The sequence below is a fragment of the Sphaeramia orbicularis genome, chromosome 19 (genome assembly GCF_902148855.1).
Source record: "Sphaeramia orbicularis chromosome 19, fSphaOr1.1, whole genome shotgun sequence".
In the NCBI taxonomy this organism is placed as follows: Eukaryota; Metazoa; Chordata; class Actinopteri; order Kurtiformes; family Apogonidae; genus Sphaeramia; species Sphaeramia orbicularis.
Genome location: NC_043975.1, coordinates 1,922,641 through 1,942,080, shown reverse-complemented (window position 1 = coordinate 1,942,080; position 19,440 = coordinate 1,922,641). Strand labels below are relative to the sequence as shown.

General features: G+C 38.2%; 2 protein-coding genes across 12 annotated transcripts in view; both read right to left on the bottom strand.

The window, feature by feature from the left end:
- Positions 1-12,257, bottom strand: part of exoc7 (exocyst complex component 7) — a 39,127-nt gene extending 26,870 nt beyond the window's left edge. For 3 of the 11 annotated variants that reach the window (XM_030122081.1, XM_030122080.1, XM_030122085.1), the window contains exons 1-8: positions 12,067-12,257; positions 11,848-11,913; positions 9,544-9,728; positions 9,356-9,461; positions 8,387-8,609; positions 7,378-7,545; positions 7,213-7,224; positions 3,232-3,324 (exon numbers count right to left, since the gene is read on the bottom strand). In XM_030122081.1, the coding sequence (XP_029977941.1) occupies positions 3,232-3,324; positions 7,213-7,224; positions 7,378-7,545; positions 8,387-8,609; positions 9,356-9,461; positions 9,544-9,728; positions 11,848-11,913; positions 12,067-12,126 (913 nt within the window). In that variant the 5' untranslated portion in view covers positions 12,127-12,257. Of the gene's footprint in view, positions 1-588; positions 658-3,231; positions 3,325-7,212; positions 7,225-7,377; positions 7,546-8,386; positions 8,610-9,355; positions 9,462-9,543; positions 9,729-11,847; positions 11,914-12,066 lie in introns of all 11 variants that reach the window. The other 8 variants (XM_030122083.1, XM_030122087.1, XM_030122082.1 and 5 more) reach the window with 4 other exon arrangements.
- Positions 12,258-13,667: 1,410 nt separating this feature from the next.
- On the bottom strand, positions 13,668-19,107 carry tvp23b (trans-golgi network vesicle protein 23 homolog B (S. cerevisiae)). Its single transcript, XM_030122095.1, has 7 exons — positions 19,027-19,107; positions 17,875-17,948; positions 17,628-17,772; positions 17,281-17,370; positions 16,996-17,121; positions 16,593-16,721; positions 13,668-14,037 (listed from the first exon to the last, which is right to left on the bottom strand). Exons 1-7 carry the CDS (start codon positions 19,036-19,038, stop codon positions 14,011-14,013), a joined length of 603 nt encoding a protein of 200 aa, XP_029977955.1. The 5' UTR covers positions 19,039-19,107; the 3' UTR covers positions 13,668-14,010.
- Positions 19,108-19,440: the final 333 nt, after the last annotated feature.

The window sequence follows — 19,440 nt, the reverse complement described above, 5'->3', positions numbered from 1 at the left end:
AACAAATTAATCTGAGCAAAAAAAAAAGTCTCCGTTTTGAATGTGTGGGGTCACCAGAAATTTGTGATGTTAAAATGGGGTCAAAGGTTGGAAACCACTGGGTTACACTGTGTTCATGTGTCACATAAATGAGTCATGTGTTCATGTGTCGTGTATGATTCTGTTTTATGCTAACGTTATGTTATGTTCTGCTAAAGTGTTGTGCTGATGTGTCATGCTAACCTATAGTGTTAATGTTTAATATGTTGTGTTATGCTAATGTGTCATGTTGTGTTGCATTATTGCATCATGCTAACATGTTATGCTAATGTGTCATGTTGTGTTGCATTATTGCATCATGCTAACATGTTATGCTAATGTGTCATGTTGTGTTGCATTACTGTGTCATGCTAACATGTTACGCTAATAAGTTGTTGTGTTGCATTACTATGTCATGCTAACATGTTATGCTAAAGTCTTGTGTTACTGCGTCGTGTTAACGTGTCATGTTGTGTTGCGTTATTGTCTTGTGTTACCGTGTCATGCTAACGTGCGTCAAACACAGCACTGTAGTACCGTGTTCGTCCTGCGCCTCCGTTCGTCACTCACCTGCCGCCGCCCCGTGCTTCTCGATCAGAGCCTCACTGTGGTGTTTGACCCGCAGGTCATGATCGTAACCTGGTGGGTGGGGTGGGGGTCGGGGGTCAGGGGTCAGAGGTCGGGCCGAGTCAGACCAGCGGGCTGGCGACAAGGCCGGACAAACCTGGAACATCTGGACCGATCTGGACCAACCACCACCAAGCACCCAGCAGGGGAAGCAGGAACCCACAGAGCTCTACCACACGCGTGTCGTGTACGTCATGTGTCGTGTTAGTGTGTGTTCCACGTCTGCGGAAACATGTCACAACAGCTTCTGGTTTACTGCAGCGACAAAAAAACAACTGAGACCATGTGGACAAAAGTCTGTGGACAAGTTGAATCCAGGTGTTTCCTTTCTAACAGGGGTCTGGGATCCAAAACAATAATGACTAATGTCAGAATATAGTTTTATATTATGGGATAGATATCAGTGCATTGGTTAGTTTGGGTTAAATTGGTATCTTTGTTTCCAAAATGACTCAGAGACGGTTTGGACTGAATTTCTCTCAACATTTTCTTGTTTTGTTTTTATCCATGACTTTGATTTTAAATGTTCTACTTCAAAATTTCTATAATATTTTTCCTGCTCTGACCATAAATAATAATTTTCTATCACATCTAACCATCTACTTTCATCACATCTGACTGAGGAAGAAAAATCTACCATTAAACTTTAACCCTGTAAAGCCTGAACCATTAAATCATTGACAGAAAATTCCAGTTCTTTGAAAGTGGAGCCTTTACTGGTCCTTCTGAACAACCCCCCATTTTTATTTTTCAAATATAAATTTCCATGTATGATTTTCAATTTTGTATCATATTTGATCCATTGGGTCTCAATGCTCAAACATTATTATTTTGGAACAAACAAAAACATAACACAAACATGTCTAACAAATTGGTAATTCCTTTTCAAAATTGGCAAAGTTCTGCCTCCTACCTCTTGTAGTGTCACTAAAGGTCTCTGGTGAATGACCTCCTCCCCCTGGTGGATTATCTGTGTACTGCATGTATCTAACTGTATACATCAGGTGTTACAAGACAAAAAAATATCACACTGGTCATATAGAGGGCTTCAAAACTCAAGTATCAAATATAATACGTTCAGCATTACAGGGTTAAGGAAATACTGATGTTTCTGTGTCCGATCCTCATGAACAGGACATGTTACAGCTGTAGACATGATGTGTCCCAATATTTATGTTCATATAGTTTAGAAACATAGACAGTTAGTTGTGGTAGAAAATCATTATTTACAGTGAGAGCAGGAAAAATATTTTAGAAACGTAGAGGTAGAACATTTAAAATCAAAGTCATGGATAAAGCAAAACAAACAAAAAAAAAAAAATCAGAAAATCATACATGAAAATTGATATTGGAAAAAAAAAAAATTTGGAGGGCTTGTTCAGAAGGACCAGTAAAGGCTCCAGTTTCAACAAACTGGAATTTTCTGTCAATGATTTAATGGTTCAGGCTTTACAGGCTTCAAGTTTAAAGATAGATTTTTCTTCCTCAGTCAGATGTGATGAAAGTAGATGGTTAGATGTGGTAGAAAATCATTTACAGTCAGAAAACAAAAAATATTTTAGAAATTTAGAGGTAGAACATTTTAAATCAAAGTCATGGATAAAAAAAAATAAATGTTGAGCAATTTCTGCTTTTTTGCAGGGCTGCTATGGTGAATCCTGCTTTTTACGTGGTTGCTATGGTGATATCTTCTCTGTTACCGGGTTGCTATGGTGAATCCTGCTTTTTACATGGTTACTATGCTGATTTCTGCTCTTTTACATGGTTGCTATGGTGATGTCTGCTCTTTTACATGGTTGCTATGGTGATGTCTGCTCTTTTACATGGTTGCTATTGTGATTTCCGCTCTTTTACATGGTTACTATGGCGATGTCTGCTTTTACAGGGTTGCTATGGTGATTTCTGCTCTTTTACATGGTTACTATGGCGATGTCTGCTTTTACAGGGTTGCTATGGTGATTTCTGCTCTTTTACATGGTTGCTATGGTGATTTCTGCTCTTTTACATGGTTGGTATGTTGATGTCTGCTCTTTTACAGGGTTGCTATGGTGATTCCTGCCTCTTTTACAGGGTTGCTATGGTGATGTCTGCTCTTTTACAGGGTTGCTATGGTGATTCCTGCCTCTTTTACAGGGTTGCTATGGTTGAAATTCAGTCCAAACCATCTGTGAGGCATTTTGGAAATAAAGATAACAATTTCACCCAAATTAACCAATGCACTGATATATATCCCATAATACAAAACTGTATTCTGACATTAGTCATTATTGTCTCCTGTTAGAAAAGAAACACCTGAATCCAACGTGTCCACATACTTTTGTCCACATAGTTTAGGTCAAATTTTGAAAAAAAAAAAAAAAAAAAACACATCCAGTTTTGGACAAATTGCACCTGTTTTTTTTTTTGTTTTATTGTTTTTTTGCAGAACCTGTTTGTAAAGTTGTATAAACTGTAGTGGATGAACCTGATTTTTTTTTCTCGTGCTGAGTCTCGAAGCTGTTGTGACTCTGAAGAGGTTTGTGTGTTTGTTCTGAAAAAGCAGAACACAGAAGGGACAGAACGGCAGCAGAGCCGACAGACAGTTACCTTCCAGAGGAGTGAGGTTAGAGCCCCCCTTTTTCCCATCCAGCCCATGCTGTGAGTACTGTTTCAGAAGGTTCTGAGCCTTGCGAATGGTCCCTGGTCCCGTAAACACAGAGACCGAGTCCAGAAGAGGGGGGGCAGGGCAGCGAGGTCCAGACAGCCCAGAAACAACAGAAGAAGAAGAAAGAAAGAGGAGGAGGAAGAGGAGGAAGAGCTACCAAGTGAGTGAGTAAACCCAGACTGAACCACATCCATCCAGCACCGAGACCCGGCAGAGGTGAGGATGAGGAGGGGGAGGAGGAAGAGGAGGAGGGGGCGGGGCCACAGCCTAACACCACCGCTACACAACAACTACACAACAACAGTGAAGTGGAGCTACATCCAGAAACACAGCAGGGTCCCAAGAACAAACAGGTTAGATCAGTATGAACACACACACATCACATGACATGACATCACACATCATCTTCATCAGCAGCATCATCATCATCATCAGAGAAATAAAACACAGGTCACATGAAAACGACAAAGATCAGCTGCAAAACGGGTGCATGTGTTCAGATCAGTGGGTGAGTTCAGATCTGACGTTAGGAAGCCGAGCGCCGACAGTGAGATGAGACGACGGAGTTAAAGGGAAGACTGAGGTAAAGGGAAGAGAGTTAAAGGGAAGACAGAGTTAAAGGGAAACACAGAGTTAAAGGGAAACACGGAGTTAAAGGAAAACAGAATTAAAAGAAAACACAGAGTTAAAGGGAAGACAGAGTTAAAGGGAAACACGGAGTTAAAGGGAAACACGGAGTTAAAGGAAAACAGAGTTAAAGGAAAACACAGAGTTAAAGGAAAACACAGAGTTAAAGGGAAGGCAGAGTTAAAGGGAAACACGGAGTTAAAGGGAAACACGGAGTTAAAGGAAAACAGAGTTAAAAGAAAACACAGAGTTAAAGGAAAACACAGAGTTAAAGGGAAGGCAGAGTTAAAGGGAAACACGGAGTTAAAGGAAAACACGGAGTTAAAGGAAAACAGAGTTAAAGGAAAACACAGAGTTAAAGGGAAACGGAGTTAAAGGGAAACACAGAGTTAAAGGAAAACAGAGTTAAAGGAAAACACAGAGTTAAAGGAAAACACAGAGTTAAAGGGAAGGCAGAGTTAAAGGGAAACACGGAGTTAAAGGAAAACAGAGTTAAAGGAAAACACAGAGTTAAAGGAAAACACAGTTAAAGGAAAACACAGAGTTAAAGGGAAGGCAGAGCTAAAGGAAAACACAGAGTTAAAGGAAACACAGGGAGTAGATGTGCAGATATTTAGTAGTCTTAACTTATTTGTCATTTAGATATATATACTCTGATATTTATATACTTCATTAAAGTTACTTTTATGAGACAAAAAGCCAAAGTTATGAGCTTAAAAACTTAAATAGGATAAAACCTCTAAATGATGGGGTTAAAAACATGTATGTCTGAAGTCAGATTTATGAGATTAAAAAACAAAATGATGCAATTTAAACCAAATTTATGGGAATTAAAGTCTAAATTCTAGATAAAAGCCAGATTTCAGTGATTAAAGAGTATTTTGAGCCACAGGTCTGATCTGGATGTATCTGAATTATTTTCAGATTAATTTGATAAACACGAACTCCACTGACGAACATTAACCATTAAAGTCTGTTTCACATTAAATCCACTGGGACTCCGACTCAAATCTATTTCCTGAATTCCATGATTCTGCAGGGACACAGACATGTTCACCACACGTATGATGTTCAAGTCAGCCATCTCATCTCACTGTGGGACAGGAAGTCACTGAAGACGTTTCCATAGCGACGGCGTTGTCTTCAGACTGAACGAAGCTGATTGTGGGTTTTGTTAAGATGCGGGTGCTTTAAGCTGTGAGCGGATGCAGACGAGTCCATGTGCGTTACACACAAACTGCTCTAATCGCCTCCTGAACACACGTGTCACAGAGAACATACAACCACGACATCAGCACACAACGGAAACGCACCGGCCTCAAGTGTCACAGCATCAAGTCAAACCCACAAATGGTGCGTTCACTGCCTGAATCACAAAAACACAATTATTATAAAGAGTTCAAAATGGGTTTAACAGATGAGGAGTCCGCTGCCTGGTTGCTATGGTGACTCTCTACACTTTTAAATGGTTACTATGGTGATTCCTCCCTCCCGTGTCAGTGAAGCAGTGAAGTCCTTAAATAGATGGTTCTGATTTGCCATGGGTTCCTCAAATCATCAAAATCTTTTCACTGTGTTAGAGGAGACTCAACTGAAGGCGCTGGTAGAAACTTTCTGGATCAAACTTTTTTTGGTTTTGGAGGAGTTATCTAAAAAAATGTCAGATTATAAATGTAATGCAATGCTGCTAGGGTGATTCTTACTTCTTTTACATGGTTGCTATGGTGATTCCTGCCTCTTCTACACAGTTGCTATTTTGACTCCCACTCTTTACACAGTTGCCATAGTGATTCCCACTTCTTTTACACGCTAACTATTGTGATTCCCACTCTTTACATGGTTGCTATGGTGATTCCTGCCTCTTCTACATGGTTGCTATGGTGATTCTTGCCTCCTCTGCACGGTTGCCATGGTGATTCCCACCTCTTTTACATGGTAAGTATTGTGATTCCCACTCTTTTAGATGGTTTCTATGGTGATCCCTGGATCTATTGCACGGTCACTGGCGATTCCTGTTCTCCTACACATTTTTATGCTGATTCTCAGTCTTTTACATGGTTACCATGGTAATTCCCACCTCTTTTACACAGTTGCTATGGGGATTCCTGCCTTTCACATGGTTGCTATGGTGATTCCTACCTCTTTTTACATGGTCACTCTGGTGATTTCCGCTTTTTTACAGAGTTGCTATTGTGATTCCTTTCTTTTATGTGGTTGCTATGGTGATTTCTGATCTTTTACATGGTTGATATCGTGATACCTGCCTCTCTTACATGGTTGCTGTGGTGATTTCTGCTCTTTTACAGGGTTGCTATGGTGATTTCTGCTCTTTTACATGGTTGCTATGGTGATTTCTGCTCTTTTACAGGGTTGCTATGGTGATTTCTGCTCTTTTACATGGTTGCTATGGTGATTTCTGCTCTTTTACATGGTTGCTATGGGGATTCCTGCTAATTTTACATGGTAGCTATGGGGATTTCTGCTCTTTTACAGGGTTGCTATGGTGATTCCTGCCTTTTACATGGTTGCTATGGTGATTTCTGCTCTTTTACATGGTTGCTATGGTGATTTCTGCTCTTTTACATGGTTGCTATGGTGAATTCTGATCTTTTACATGGTTGATATGGTGATACCTGCCTCTTTTACATGGTTGCTATGGTGATTTCTGATCTTTTACATGGCTGCTATGGTGATTTCTGATCTTTTACATGGTTGCTATGGTGATTTCTGATCTTTTACATGGCTGCTATGGTGATTTCTGATCTTTTACATGGTTGATATGGTGATACCTGCCTCTTTTACATGTTTGCTATGGTGATTTCTGATCTTTTACAGGGTTGCTATGGTGATTTCCGCTCTTTTACATGGTTGCTTTGGGGATTCCTGCCAATTTACATGGTTGCTATGGTGATTTCCACTCTTTTACAGGGTTGCTATGGTGATTCCCCCTCCCAGTTTTCTGTCGGTTCAGTGTAAACTGTGTGACAGTCGTGGATGTAAACAGTGCGTTTCAGTGGACTGATGCTCTGCCGTGGTTAGTTACTGGTTTAAGGGTCAGGTGGATGGAACTCCTGTCACTTTGAGGCTCGTAGTTGAGTCGTTTCTCTTGTTTTTTTGTTGTCTTAAGCGTCGTGTCGGTGGATTTTTGTGATTCAGCAGGAGAATGAGGCTGTTTGAGCGTCTTAGGTGTGAAACCAGAGGCCGTTTTCCACAAGGAGGACCTGCTCCGTCCTCTCATTACAAACACTGGCGCTGTGTTGGACAGAAGCAGCGCAGACATGGACGCTGATGTTTACCTGGGATGTAGACTGTCATCACAACATGAGGATTAAAGAAGGACAGGAAGTGGATCAGTGAGAATCACAGAGTGGGAGTGCGGACTCTTCAGAGCGGATCATGTGATGGTGTTAGTTCATTATGAGGCAGGATCGGGTCTGGCCTTTCAGAACACTCGCACTGACCTGGTCTCTTCGGGGCCTTCTTAGTGGGCGTGTCTTTGCGCTTAGTTTGGACGGCGGGCGAGTACAGGATCCCGGAGGAGGCGCTGTTCTTACGGAAGTGGTCCTTCAGGCCTTTGATGGAGCGGTCCAGCTGGTTGGACCGGATCTGGAAGTACACGTTCATGAAATCTGCAACAGAAGCAGGTCCGGGTCAGTTACAAACACAGAAATTAAACAGTCCAACGGGCGTCATGGTTATTATACACCAACATGCACAAAAAATACACAAATGAATACAAGAAAATACACAAAAACTGTACTCAAATGCACTAAAATACACACTAAATTGCACTAAGCACACTTAATTGTATAGAAAATGCACTAAAAACATGCTAAAATACACTAAAATGCACTAAAAAATATTACAAAATACACCTAATTGAATAGAAAATACACTAAAAACATGCTAAAATACACTAAAATGCACTAAGATAAATTATAAGCACACTTAATTGCATAGAAAATGCACTAAAAAACATGCTAAAATACACTAAAATGCACTAAAAAATATTATAAAATACACTTAATTGCATGGAAAATACACTAAAATGCACTAAAATATATGATAACATACACTTAAAGGCACAAAAAATACACTAAAATGCCCCGAAATATATTCTTAAACAGACTAAAATACAAAGAAAATACACTAAAATGCACTAAAATATATTCTAAAAACATGCATAAAATGCAAAGTAAATATACTAAAATATATTTTAAAATAGACTTAAATGCATAGAAAATACAATAAAATGCACTAAAATATATTCTAAAACAAACTTAAATGCATAGAAAATACACTACTTTCGGACAGTCCTGCTTAAGTGCTTTTAAAGATCTGTCCATGTAGCAGAGCTCCAGGACTGTGGACGTGGTGGACATGGTGGTCAGTGGGACATGTGTGGTCAAAACCATAAATACAGACAGAATCTCAGGTATATAAGATGCTGGGTTCCGGTTCCGGTCTCACCCTGGTTCCGTCCGTACTCCACCAACCACCCGGAGATGCAGATGATGTCCTGCAGGACGGCCTCGGGCAGATGTTCCAGGACCACGTCCTCCTGGACCTCCAGCTCCTCGTCCACGCTGATGGCGTCCAGGATGAGGATGGGAGGGACGGGTTTACTGTAGCGGGTCAGGAGGCTGCGGAACTCCGCCTCCAGCAGCTCTTTACCCTTTTCAAAACGCGCTTTCTGCAGAGAAACGCAACAGAGACGTAAAAGAGACGAGTGTTTACTGAGAGACACGCGGTTATGATGGTGTTAGGATGAAAACACCTGCTGATGGGTTTGTGTTTAGGATTCTGTCATTTACACTCATGCACTGGAAAAAATCTAAATCTTACCACGTGTATTTTTCTCATTTCTGCTTTCTACTTAAAATAAAACATAAATTATTTGAATTAAGCAAAAAATAAATAAAAAATCTTGAATTAAGCCAAAAAATCTGCCAGTGGAACAAATGAAACTTATCTTGGTAAGATTTGTTGAAATCAGATTTTCCAGATGTGCAGTATTGTCTATAAATCAGTTCTTCTATCTCACTGAAAAGTTCCTCTTTAGGTGATTCTGTCTTATTTTAAGTGTGATGAGATATTTGGACTAGAAATGAGAAAAATACACTTGGTAAGATTTGGATTTTTACAGTGTGTTCAAACCAATAATAAACCAGTGTCGATCAGTAACAGGATCTGCCCCAATCAGGACCTGTATTTATTTATTTGTGTTAAATATAAAGAAAATAGTCAACAAAATGGACAAACAAATTCAGAAAAACAATGGACAAAAATGAACAAATCTAAAGAAAAGAGTCAAAATTAGCAAAAACTATAGAAATCATGGGCATCACTGAACAAAATAACTGACAAAATGTACAAAATATTCAACACAAAGGGCAAGGATGGATGGATGAATGAATGGATGAATGGATGGATGCGTACCACTGTGTTGAGTTCGGGGCTGTCTGGGTTGTTGTCCTGGAAATACTCCACTGCTTTCTGGATCTTTGCGATACAGGCCAGGTACTCGTCCAGGCGTCCGGTCGGTCTGAAACACAACAAACACGTGGTCGTCCTCAAACAGGAAACAGAGGAAGGTCAGGTCAAAGGTCAGGGACGCTGATGCTCACCCCTCCCTGATGATGCGGTCGGTGTCTTTGGCCACGTGGTAGTAGCTGATGACGTGGTCCATGCAGGACAGGGTCTTGTCCACGTTCTCCTGCAGACGCTGTAGGTTCTCCGTCTGTTTGTGGACCGGGATGATGGAGTTCTCCAGCTGCATCAGACGACTCTCGAACGAGGACAGGATGGACACCTGACGCCAAACAGGAGGAAGAAAACACATGAACGTACAGGCGAGTTCAGTCTGATGGTAGGTTTAACCCTTTAACCCCTGACGCGTCTGTGGGGAATCTGAATGTACCATTTATTTTAAATATTCGTCTAAATTCAACCGTTGGCTCAATAGGAAACTTTTCCAAAAACACTGATAGAACAGACTTTGTTCTTTCTATAAACATCTGAGCATGACCTTTGTTTTGTTTTGTTTTTTACACCGTTTTCCTTGTGATTTTTTGTTTTTCATGTTGTTTTCAGTGTTGTGGTAATAATCCTTTTTTTTTCCTGTGTTTTTAGCGGGTTTTGACCGTGGAACTGCTGTATGGAGTTAAACAGGTGTCAAAAAGTAACTGGACTGATTTAGAAAAAAAAAGAGGAGCCTAAAACTAAAACTACTGGGACCAAATTCAAATCTTTGTGCTTATTTTATTATTTTTTTTACTTCATTTTAGTTCATTTTTTGCATATTTTTCATGATATTTATTATTTTCTAAAAATTTTATTACCTCTGCCAAGAGGTATTGTGATCACTTTGCTTTTGCTGCGTTTCCACTGTGACTCAGCATTCCTGCAGACCGTTTCCATTCCAGGATACTACTGACTTTATAGTACCTGGACGTCATAGCGATGCAGCGCGTTATTTCCGTGTCGTCTGTTCAGAGTTGCTGAAAACTCGCTCGTTGCGTGTTGTCTCGTCTGAATTTTTATGTAGGCCACCAAAGACTGAATCTCCTGGACCGACCATGGTGTAGTTTTGGGCTGTTATCATGTGGATTCATGTACTGCTATATTTACTGTAAACTTCCGCATCTGTTTTTTGTAAAATGGTGGGTCACAGAGAAAACTGTCTGACCAATCAGTGGTCTGCAGTGTTATACGTCACAGTTTAGTATCGCTTGGAACCTCGGCGGAGGTGAAACCAAAAAACTGGTACCAGGTACCAGATTCCAGGTCCTTTTTCATAATGGAAACGCAAAAAGGCCGAGCCGAGTTGAGCCGATACCACGCAGTGGAAACATGGCATTTATGTGTTTGTTTGTTTGTTTGTTAGCAACTTTAGTGTAAAACTCTTCCACCCATCTTTCCCAAATCTTCCCCACAGATAGGCCTAGGCCCTGGGACCAACCCATGAAATTTTGGTCCCAGTAGGCCAAAGTTCAAGGTCACAACATCTACGATTTTCCATCTGTCATCATTGAGCAAGTTTCCAAAATTCATCAAAAATTCAAAATGACTCTGATTCTCCTCCAGTTGGATCCACCTGTAGCTTAGAACAATCTCTTGTATCTGGAACTAAACTGTCCACATCCACTGTGGAATGTGGACTCTGTGGACATTTACATTTAACACTGAAAATCCCATTTCCCACACATTTAAAATTAGAACTCAACTAATATTGTTGTGAATTGAATCTAATTGGACAGACACATGACTGGGACCAGATTCAACTGTTTCTGCTGAATGGAACAACCTGGAAACTGTTGAGTTTAAACAGAAAGAGTCGATCCACACATGCACACTGTTCAGGGTGAAGGAGGAGGTTTGGGTTCTGAACACTTGTTCCTGTTGTTTTCAGTGTTGTGGTGATAATCCTTTATTTTTTTTCCTGTGTTTTTACCGGGTTTTGACCGTGGAACTGCTGTATGGAGTTAAACAGGTGTCAAAAAGTAACTGGACTGCTTTAGAAAATAAAAGAAAAGCCTAAAACTAAAACTACTGGGAATGAATGAAAAAATGAACCATTATCAATTGTTTTGTTCCTTTTTGTCAGTTTTGTTGACTATTTTCTTTCATTTTGTCAATTATTCTTCTCATTTTCAGTTCATTTTTGTCAACTTTTTGGATTATCTTCCTTATTCTTGCCGTTGGTGTTTAATTCTTAGCTCATTTTTGTTCATTTTGTTGACTATTTTCTTCATGTTTTGTCATTTTGCTGCTTCACTTGCTGCCGAAAATCTCCAACCCAGTGACACTGGAATTAAATAATCCATATTATTAATGTCATTCCTGTCAGTGTCCCGGTCATTGGACAGTGTTTGTTTGTTTGTTTGTTTGTTTGTTTGTTTGTTGTTGGACCCTGGGGTCTGTTTCCTCACCATGCCTTTGGTCAGCTGATCACTCTTCTCCAGGTTCTCTCTAATGAAAGACAGTGTCTCCTGTTCCTGTAAAATCACATGACAGACACTCAGTCTCAATACTCAGACTCTGTTTATTTCACTGACCACAACTGTCACCACATTCACCACCATATTCATGACAACAGGACACTTAGCCGTTAGCTCAGCTGTTAGCTTAGCCGTTAGCTTAGCTCAGACCTGCTTCAGCTTCTTCTCGATCTCCCTCTTCCGGGCGGACGCGTCCTCGGTGGGAATCATCCTGGACCGAATTCAAAACCAAACTCTCCCACACGGTCCGAGGAGGCGAATAAAACCCAAAAATATGAAGACAGACGTCTCCAAACTGCTGCTGTTACAGGAGGAAGAGAAATGACGTGAAGCTAGAGAAACGAAGACTGCGACTTCCGGTTTGACAGATGGACTTTCAAAATAAAACCATTTTCATTCCAAATGTTTTTCCTGAAGGTTCATCTATTTTATATGTCGTTTATTTATTGCTATTTACAGGTTAATTGCCTCGTTCTAGTATATTTGATTAAAATGTGTGGTATAAAACATGAATAAATAAATAAATTGAACAACCAAAAAAATTAGAGACCTAAATATTTATTAAAAAAAATACATATATATAAGAAGAAGAGGGAAATGCATCAAAATAAGATATGATGGGATTAAATGTGTTCAGTTAAAAAAAATAATACAATTCGATTTAGAAACTGGAGAAATAAAAACTATATAATACAATAATGAAAGTAGTCTGAAAATATAATTTTCTGCAAGAAAAGCTCAAAATTACAAAAAAATACTGTGTGAAATACATGCAATAATTAACATTAACTACAAATGTCCAATCTACTCATATTTTACTATAATTTATTAATGTGTTTGTAAAGATCAGTTTCAAAAACTACCATCACTTACACCAACATTTAACACATCCTTAAATGGATTCTGTAAAATAAACCAGCGAAACATGGTTTATTTTGAAATTTTAAACATCATACTTCCTGTGCATGTGATTTCAGGTGTGGCTTCATTTCCGGGTTTTTTCCTGAAGCAACAGAACATGGGACTGTATTGAGACTGTATAAAATACTGTGCAATGCCTTTAAAAACCAAATAGAAGCGAATTATTTATGTAAATATAAAACTGTAATAACAGAAATGAGCCACTTGGGGTCAGTGTAGAGTAGGTCAAACATAAAACCGTATTTACTGAAATGAACAAAAATGAAATAAAACAAAAATAATAAGCAACATGAACAAAATCAGGAACACACTGAACAAAACTGAATAAAAAATACAAAAAAAATCAACATGTAAGAAAATAAATAAAATAAGCAACTAAATGAACAAAAATGAATAAAATATTCACAAAATAATAAATAACATGAAAAAATAAGCAAAAAAATGAACTAAAAATAAGTTAGAAAAGAATAAAATAAGCAACGATATGAATTTGGGCCCAGTAGTTTTTTTTCTTTTTCAATATATGTAAATCAGTCGAGCTACAGAAATGAACCACTTGGGGTCAGTGTAAAGTAAGTCAAACATAAAATCATATTTAATAGCAATGAAAGAAGGTGATAAAACAGAACAAAATGAACAAAACTAAATTAAATCAAATCAACACGTGTACAATATTTCTGTTTCTAAATATACATCTTATTTTTCTTGTTTATTTGATATTTTCTCCATTTTCCTCTCTGATTCTTATGTTTTGTTAAGATAAATGTTTAAAATATTTCTATATTTTTCGTTCACTCGTTTCCTCAGTGAATAAACACAAACTCAGACACTTTTGGGAAAATGTTAGAAATGTATTTGCACAAAAAGAAGTCAGTTTCTTTACATATTTACAAACTCTGAATATTTTACAGTGTATTTTACAAACTGAATGCTTGTATAATACGCTCCACAAACCACCGTCTGACATTTAGACGTTCTATTCTGCAGATTAAAGCTCAGCGGGAGGCCGACGGGAACACAAACTAAATGAAAGACATGGAACTAAAGTCTGCTTCCACTAATTCAAAGTCTGTCACTCATGCACTAAAACATCAGCCAAACTCACTGTTACACAACGTTAAAAAGAAGAAGAATGTGGTTGAATTCAGTTTGATGTAATGTCATCGTCGTCGTCTACGACTCCTCTTCTTTAGACAGAGCCTAAAACACAACACAACACATGACCTTTAACCTTTAAAGACAGGAAACTACTGTGGCAAAAATCAGTGTTTATTTAAACATCCACTGCATTTTTCACTGGAAATCCTGTATTTTCCTATATTTAATTCACTGATGATGTAGATCAGGGGTGTCAAACATGCGTCCCGAGGGCCACACGTGTCCCACCAAAGGCTCCAATCCGGCCCATGTGATAAATTTGCAAAGTGCAAAAATTCCACAGTCAAAGCTGTCGAACTCATTTTAGTTCAGGTTCCACATACAGACCAATATAATGTACTGTAAAATAATAATCACCTACAAAAAATAATGACTATATTTTCTTCTCTGTTTGATGTGAAAAAAATATTACATTATGCCTATTAATTAATGACAACTTCAAATTTTTGGCTTCGTTTTAGAGCAAAAAATAACAATAAATTAGGAAAATACTGACATTAACAAACTATCCTGTACCAATAAAATGTGAATAACCTGAACAAATATGAACAACCTGAAATGTCTAAGGGAAAGTGTTGTGCCTTCGTAGATCTGATCCATAATGCACATGTAGAAATGATGAACTGAAGCAAAATATTGACAAAATTGCACTCATTTTTCTTAATAAATTTCAGTCTTTTCAGGTTATTCACATCTTTTTTGTTTGGATAGTTTATAAAAGTAAGTATTTTCATAATTTAATAGGGTTTTTTGCACTAAAACAAAGACAAAAATTTGGAGGTGTCATTATTTATAGGTTATTCTGCTATTATTTCACCGGTCCAGCACAGTTGAGATCAAATTGAGCTGAATGTGGAACCTGAAAGAAAATGAGTTTGAGAGCTCTGATGTAGATGTTCATTAAAGCACAGAGTAAATTCAAAGGCTATTTTATCAAAACAGAGAAAACCAAAGAAAAACTGACTATTTTCAGCAAATATATGTTATTACTTGAACATTAAAACAAGATTGTCATTTATTAAACTGCATAAAAAATTAATTTCTCTATATTTAACTGTTCTTAAGTGATTTATCAGTATTTATCAGAATATAATCCTCTGTATTTGGCTTTTTTTTTTTAGGTATTTCCCTTGATGTAATTTACTGATCAGTTAAAATATCAGAGTAAATTCAGAGGTTAATATATTAAAACAGACAAAACGGAAGAAAAAAATACTTTCGTCTCCAAAACAAGCTTCTACAGCCACTGCCATTTGTCAAACTATTCTTCCCCTACATCTAACCTTGCTTAAATGATTTATCACCATTTATTATATTATCCTCTGCATTTAGCATTTTTCTGTCTAAATCATGTGTTTTCCTATATTTAATTCACTGATCACGTATTTGTTCATTAAAGCTCAGAGTAAATTCAAAGGTTATGAAATTAAAACAGAGAAAACTGAAGAAAAAGTAACTTTTTTCAACAAAATATATCATTAACTGAACGTATCAAACATCTACAACCACTGTCATTTATTAAACTACAGCCATTTCTCTCCCCCTTTAACTTTTCCTAAGTGATTTATCAGCATTTATCACGATATAATCCTCTGTATTTTGCTTTTTTTTTTTTTTAGGTATTTCCATATATTTACCTTAATGAGCAGGTAAAATGTCAGCGTAAATTCAAAGGTTATTATATCAAAACAGAGAAAACTGAAGAAAAGGTGACTTTTCTCAGCGGAATACATCAACTGAACATAAAACAAGTCAAACTACAGTCTACTCTCGTTATACCGCCAACTTCCGTTCACGGCCAAATTGGCGGTATAGCGAAAATGGCGTTACAACAGGTTGCGTCCATAATGTGCATGTCTTTACTATAAGATGTCTATGCTGCCTCCGTTAACCCATTCTAATTGCGTTTCTAAATAAATCTTGATTCTGTTATGTTGTAAGGCAGGGATCGGCAACCTTTAACACTCAAAGAGCCATTTCGACCCGGTTTCCACGGAAAACACTGGGAGCCGCACCTCGGAGGTGCCATGGCGGCGCACCTCAGAGGTGCCGCGCCGCGACGCTGGCGGTATAACGGTCGGGAAATCAATGGTATAAGTGTTGTTTGTGCATGGAACTGGGCTGGCGGATGGCGATAAGCGGAAATGGCGGTATAACGGCGGGCGGTTTAACGAGAGTAGACTGTACATGGGTTTTACTGACGAATCTCATCATAAAACCAGTAGAATTAATAAAGGATGAGTTAAAAATAATACAAATATTTAATGCTATAAAGTTTATTTTATTTTTGCAGCCACATCCAATCAATGTTTATTATGATAATATCCTCTATATTTGGCATTTTTCAGTGAAAATCATGTATTTTTTCTATATTTAATTCACTGATCGTGTATTTGTTCATTAAAGCTCAGAGTAAATTCAAAGGTTATTAAATCGAAAACAGAAGAAAAACTAACTTTTCCAGCAAAAGATATCATTAACTGAACATAAAAACAAGTATTTACTACCTTATTTTGTTCATGACACTCATTATCTTGTTCATTTTGAATTCATTTATTCATTATTATTTTATTTGCTGTGGACTCGTGACCTCTGACCTGTTTGAGAAACTGTCGTCCAAAGTAATTAGTGGCGACGTTCTTCAGGCTGGTCTTCCCTCCCACTTTACAGCGGATGTATCCGTACAGGTTGGCTCCTTGTAGCACCACCCCCATGATGACGACGGGCTGTAGAGACAAACAATAACCCTTTAACCCCTGAGTCCAGGTACAGGTTCACATATTAACCCTTTAACCCCTGAGTCCAGGTACAGGTTCACATATTAACCCTTTAACCCCTGAGTCCAGGTACAGGTTCACATATTAACCCTTTAACCCCTGAGTCCAGGTACAGGTTCACATATTAACCCTTTAACCCCTGAGCCCTGAGTCCAGGTACAGGTTCACATATTAAATAGTTTGTCAACGTAACGAAGGACGCCCGGAGACGCCCAGGACTCACCAGCCACTTAATACTTAAGGAGAAGAGAGTGCTGAAGGCAAAGATGACCCAGAGGACGGGGCAGATGATCAGACCCAGCCAGAAGATCCGAGACTCCGATTCAGAGCCCTGAGGTTTCCCAGAACCCTGAAGGAAGCAGGAGTCAGAGTCAGTACATCCATCAGAGGTCAGAGGTCAGAGGTGGTTCAGAGCAGTAACATCTACTCCATACTTTTCCAGACCTGGAATTTATAAAATCACATTCCATACTTTTCCATACTTGCGTAGGAACCCTGAATGTCTCACCTTTCTGGACTCAAAGACCCAGTGGCTCCGCCCATCGTCGTCCACCTGGTTCCACCATCGTAGACCAACCAACAGCCGCCCACTGATGTTCTGAAACCAGAGCACAACTTTAACAAATAAACATTAACTAATGAACTTTCAGTTCTTTATGAAGTTTAACGTGGATTTTTTTTTTTTTATCTTGTTGTGTCTTTAGTGTAATTTTCATATTGTTACTTCATTTTTATCTTGTGTCTTTGTGGTGTTGTTTTCATGTAACAACATGCATGTTTCTAAACCTTAGACAAAGGCTTTTTTGTTAAATGTCTTTCAGGGCTTTTGTGTGAAGAATGTGTCGTCACGGTTACCTTAACAGTCCAGAAGTCACATGACAGCAGGAGGATGATGGTGACCATGCCGGCGATGAAGCTGTTGCTGATCCGTTCACAGACCAGGTAGGCGAGGACGGCACTGACTCTGAAGAACAGGTGGAAGAACGCCGCCACCGGGTGTCTGCGGCAGAAAAAACACACATTTCAGCACAAAAACCAATGATGTCATTCAGTGGTTTTCACACTGAAGTGCACCAGAACTGTCATCAGTCTGTAAACTCACTTTATACTCTTCTTGGATCTTTTCCCAGCATCCTCCTCTGCGTCGAACAGAGACACGTCCTCATCGTTGGTATCCTGAGGAATCAGACCCAGGAGTCATGAAATATCAAAACAGAATGTCTTTACTCATTTGGGTGGGTTTTTTACTCATTTTTCTTCCTTCTGTTGTTTAATTTGTTTACTTTGTTGATAAAATTAGTCATTTTTTATTTGTTCCTTTTGTTTAATTTGTTCATTTTGCTGCATAAATTGCTCATTTCTTCATTTTTTGTTGTTTTGTTCATTGTTTTGTCCATTTATAGTCCTTTTGTTGCTTAACTTGGTATTTCTGTTCATTTTGTCGATTATTTTTCTAATTTTTCCTCCTAATTCTTTAATTTTGTAGTTAAATTTGTATATTTTATTCTTTAATTTGTTCATGCAGAGTAATTTTGCTGTTTAATTTATTCAGTATCATTGATTTTGTTGATTTTTTTGTTCACTATAAGTCATGACATTGTTTACTTGTTCATTTTGTCTATTATTCTGTTCTTAGGATATTTTGTGCCTATTGTTGTTTATTTACTTGATTCATTTGTTCAGTTGTATTCGCTTTGATTACTGTTTTGTTCACTTTTCTTCACTTTGTTGCTCGGTTTGATCATCTCTGTTCATTTTGTTGATTATTTTGTTCTCATTTGAGATGGATGTAAACCTGTTTTGACCTGCTTCAGCTAACCTGTTCTCCTCTTAAACCGGCTCAGACAGACAGGACCCATGTCATGACTGAGACTCGTTTATTTTACATTTTGAAGCGTTTCTGATGCTTCTCAGGTAACAGAGCTAATGATGCTAACACGGAAACTACAAATTGACTTATCCGTCTTTAAACTTCACCAACAGCCTTAAATAAAATTCTAAGTGGATGTTTATCAGGACTCTGTGCCGTAGAATCTCTGACTTTGCCATAAAATTGTTGTAAAAGTGTTTATTAAAGTACAGTTAGCTGCGAACATTAGCCTAGCATGCTAACAGACTACTGCTACGATTAGCTAGCTCCGTTCGTAAAATAAAATTGTTCACCGATCGGACAGACACGATCCGAATCTACGTGGAACGCACATTACAACAAAAACCAACTAGAACACAGGAAACATTAGAAAAAGACTCTCACGTCTGTGTTCATGTTGAGGCAAAGAGCTGCTTCCTGCTACATGTCCAGTTGGAGACACGTCACCGTACGTAGCATCATGTGACCAAAACATGTGACGTCATCCGTAGAGACGTCAGCGATAATTGCACTTCGACTTTTAATGAATTTGTTGCTTAATTTGTTCATTTTGTTGCTTATTTTGATTATTTGGGCAACTTTTGTCCCAGTTATTTGTCACGGTGGTCATTTTGTTCATTGTTTTGTTCTTTTCTTTTTTTTTTTTTTTTTTTGCATAATTTGTACTTTTTTGGTCATTTTGTTGTGTAATTTATTTATTTTGTTGATTGTTTTTTTCATTTTTAGTCATTTTTTGTTCAATTTGTTCATTTTATTCATTCTCCTGTTCATTTTTTTCCCCTGTTTTGTCGCTTAATT

Bases quoted from the DNA above. Each gene is read 5' to 3' on its own strand.
- tvp23b (XM_030122095.1), bottom strand. The intron at 17,371-17,627 runs GTAACCGTGACG...CTCTGGTTTCAG, and splicing joins GTGACTTCTGGACTGTTAAG to AACATCAGTGGGCGGCTGTT. The intron at 14,038-16,592 runs GTCAGAGGTCAC...GTTGTGTTTTAG, and splicing joins GACGACAGTTTCTCAAACAG to GCTCTGTCTAAAGAAGAGGA.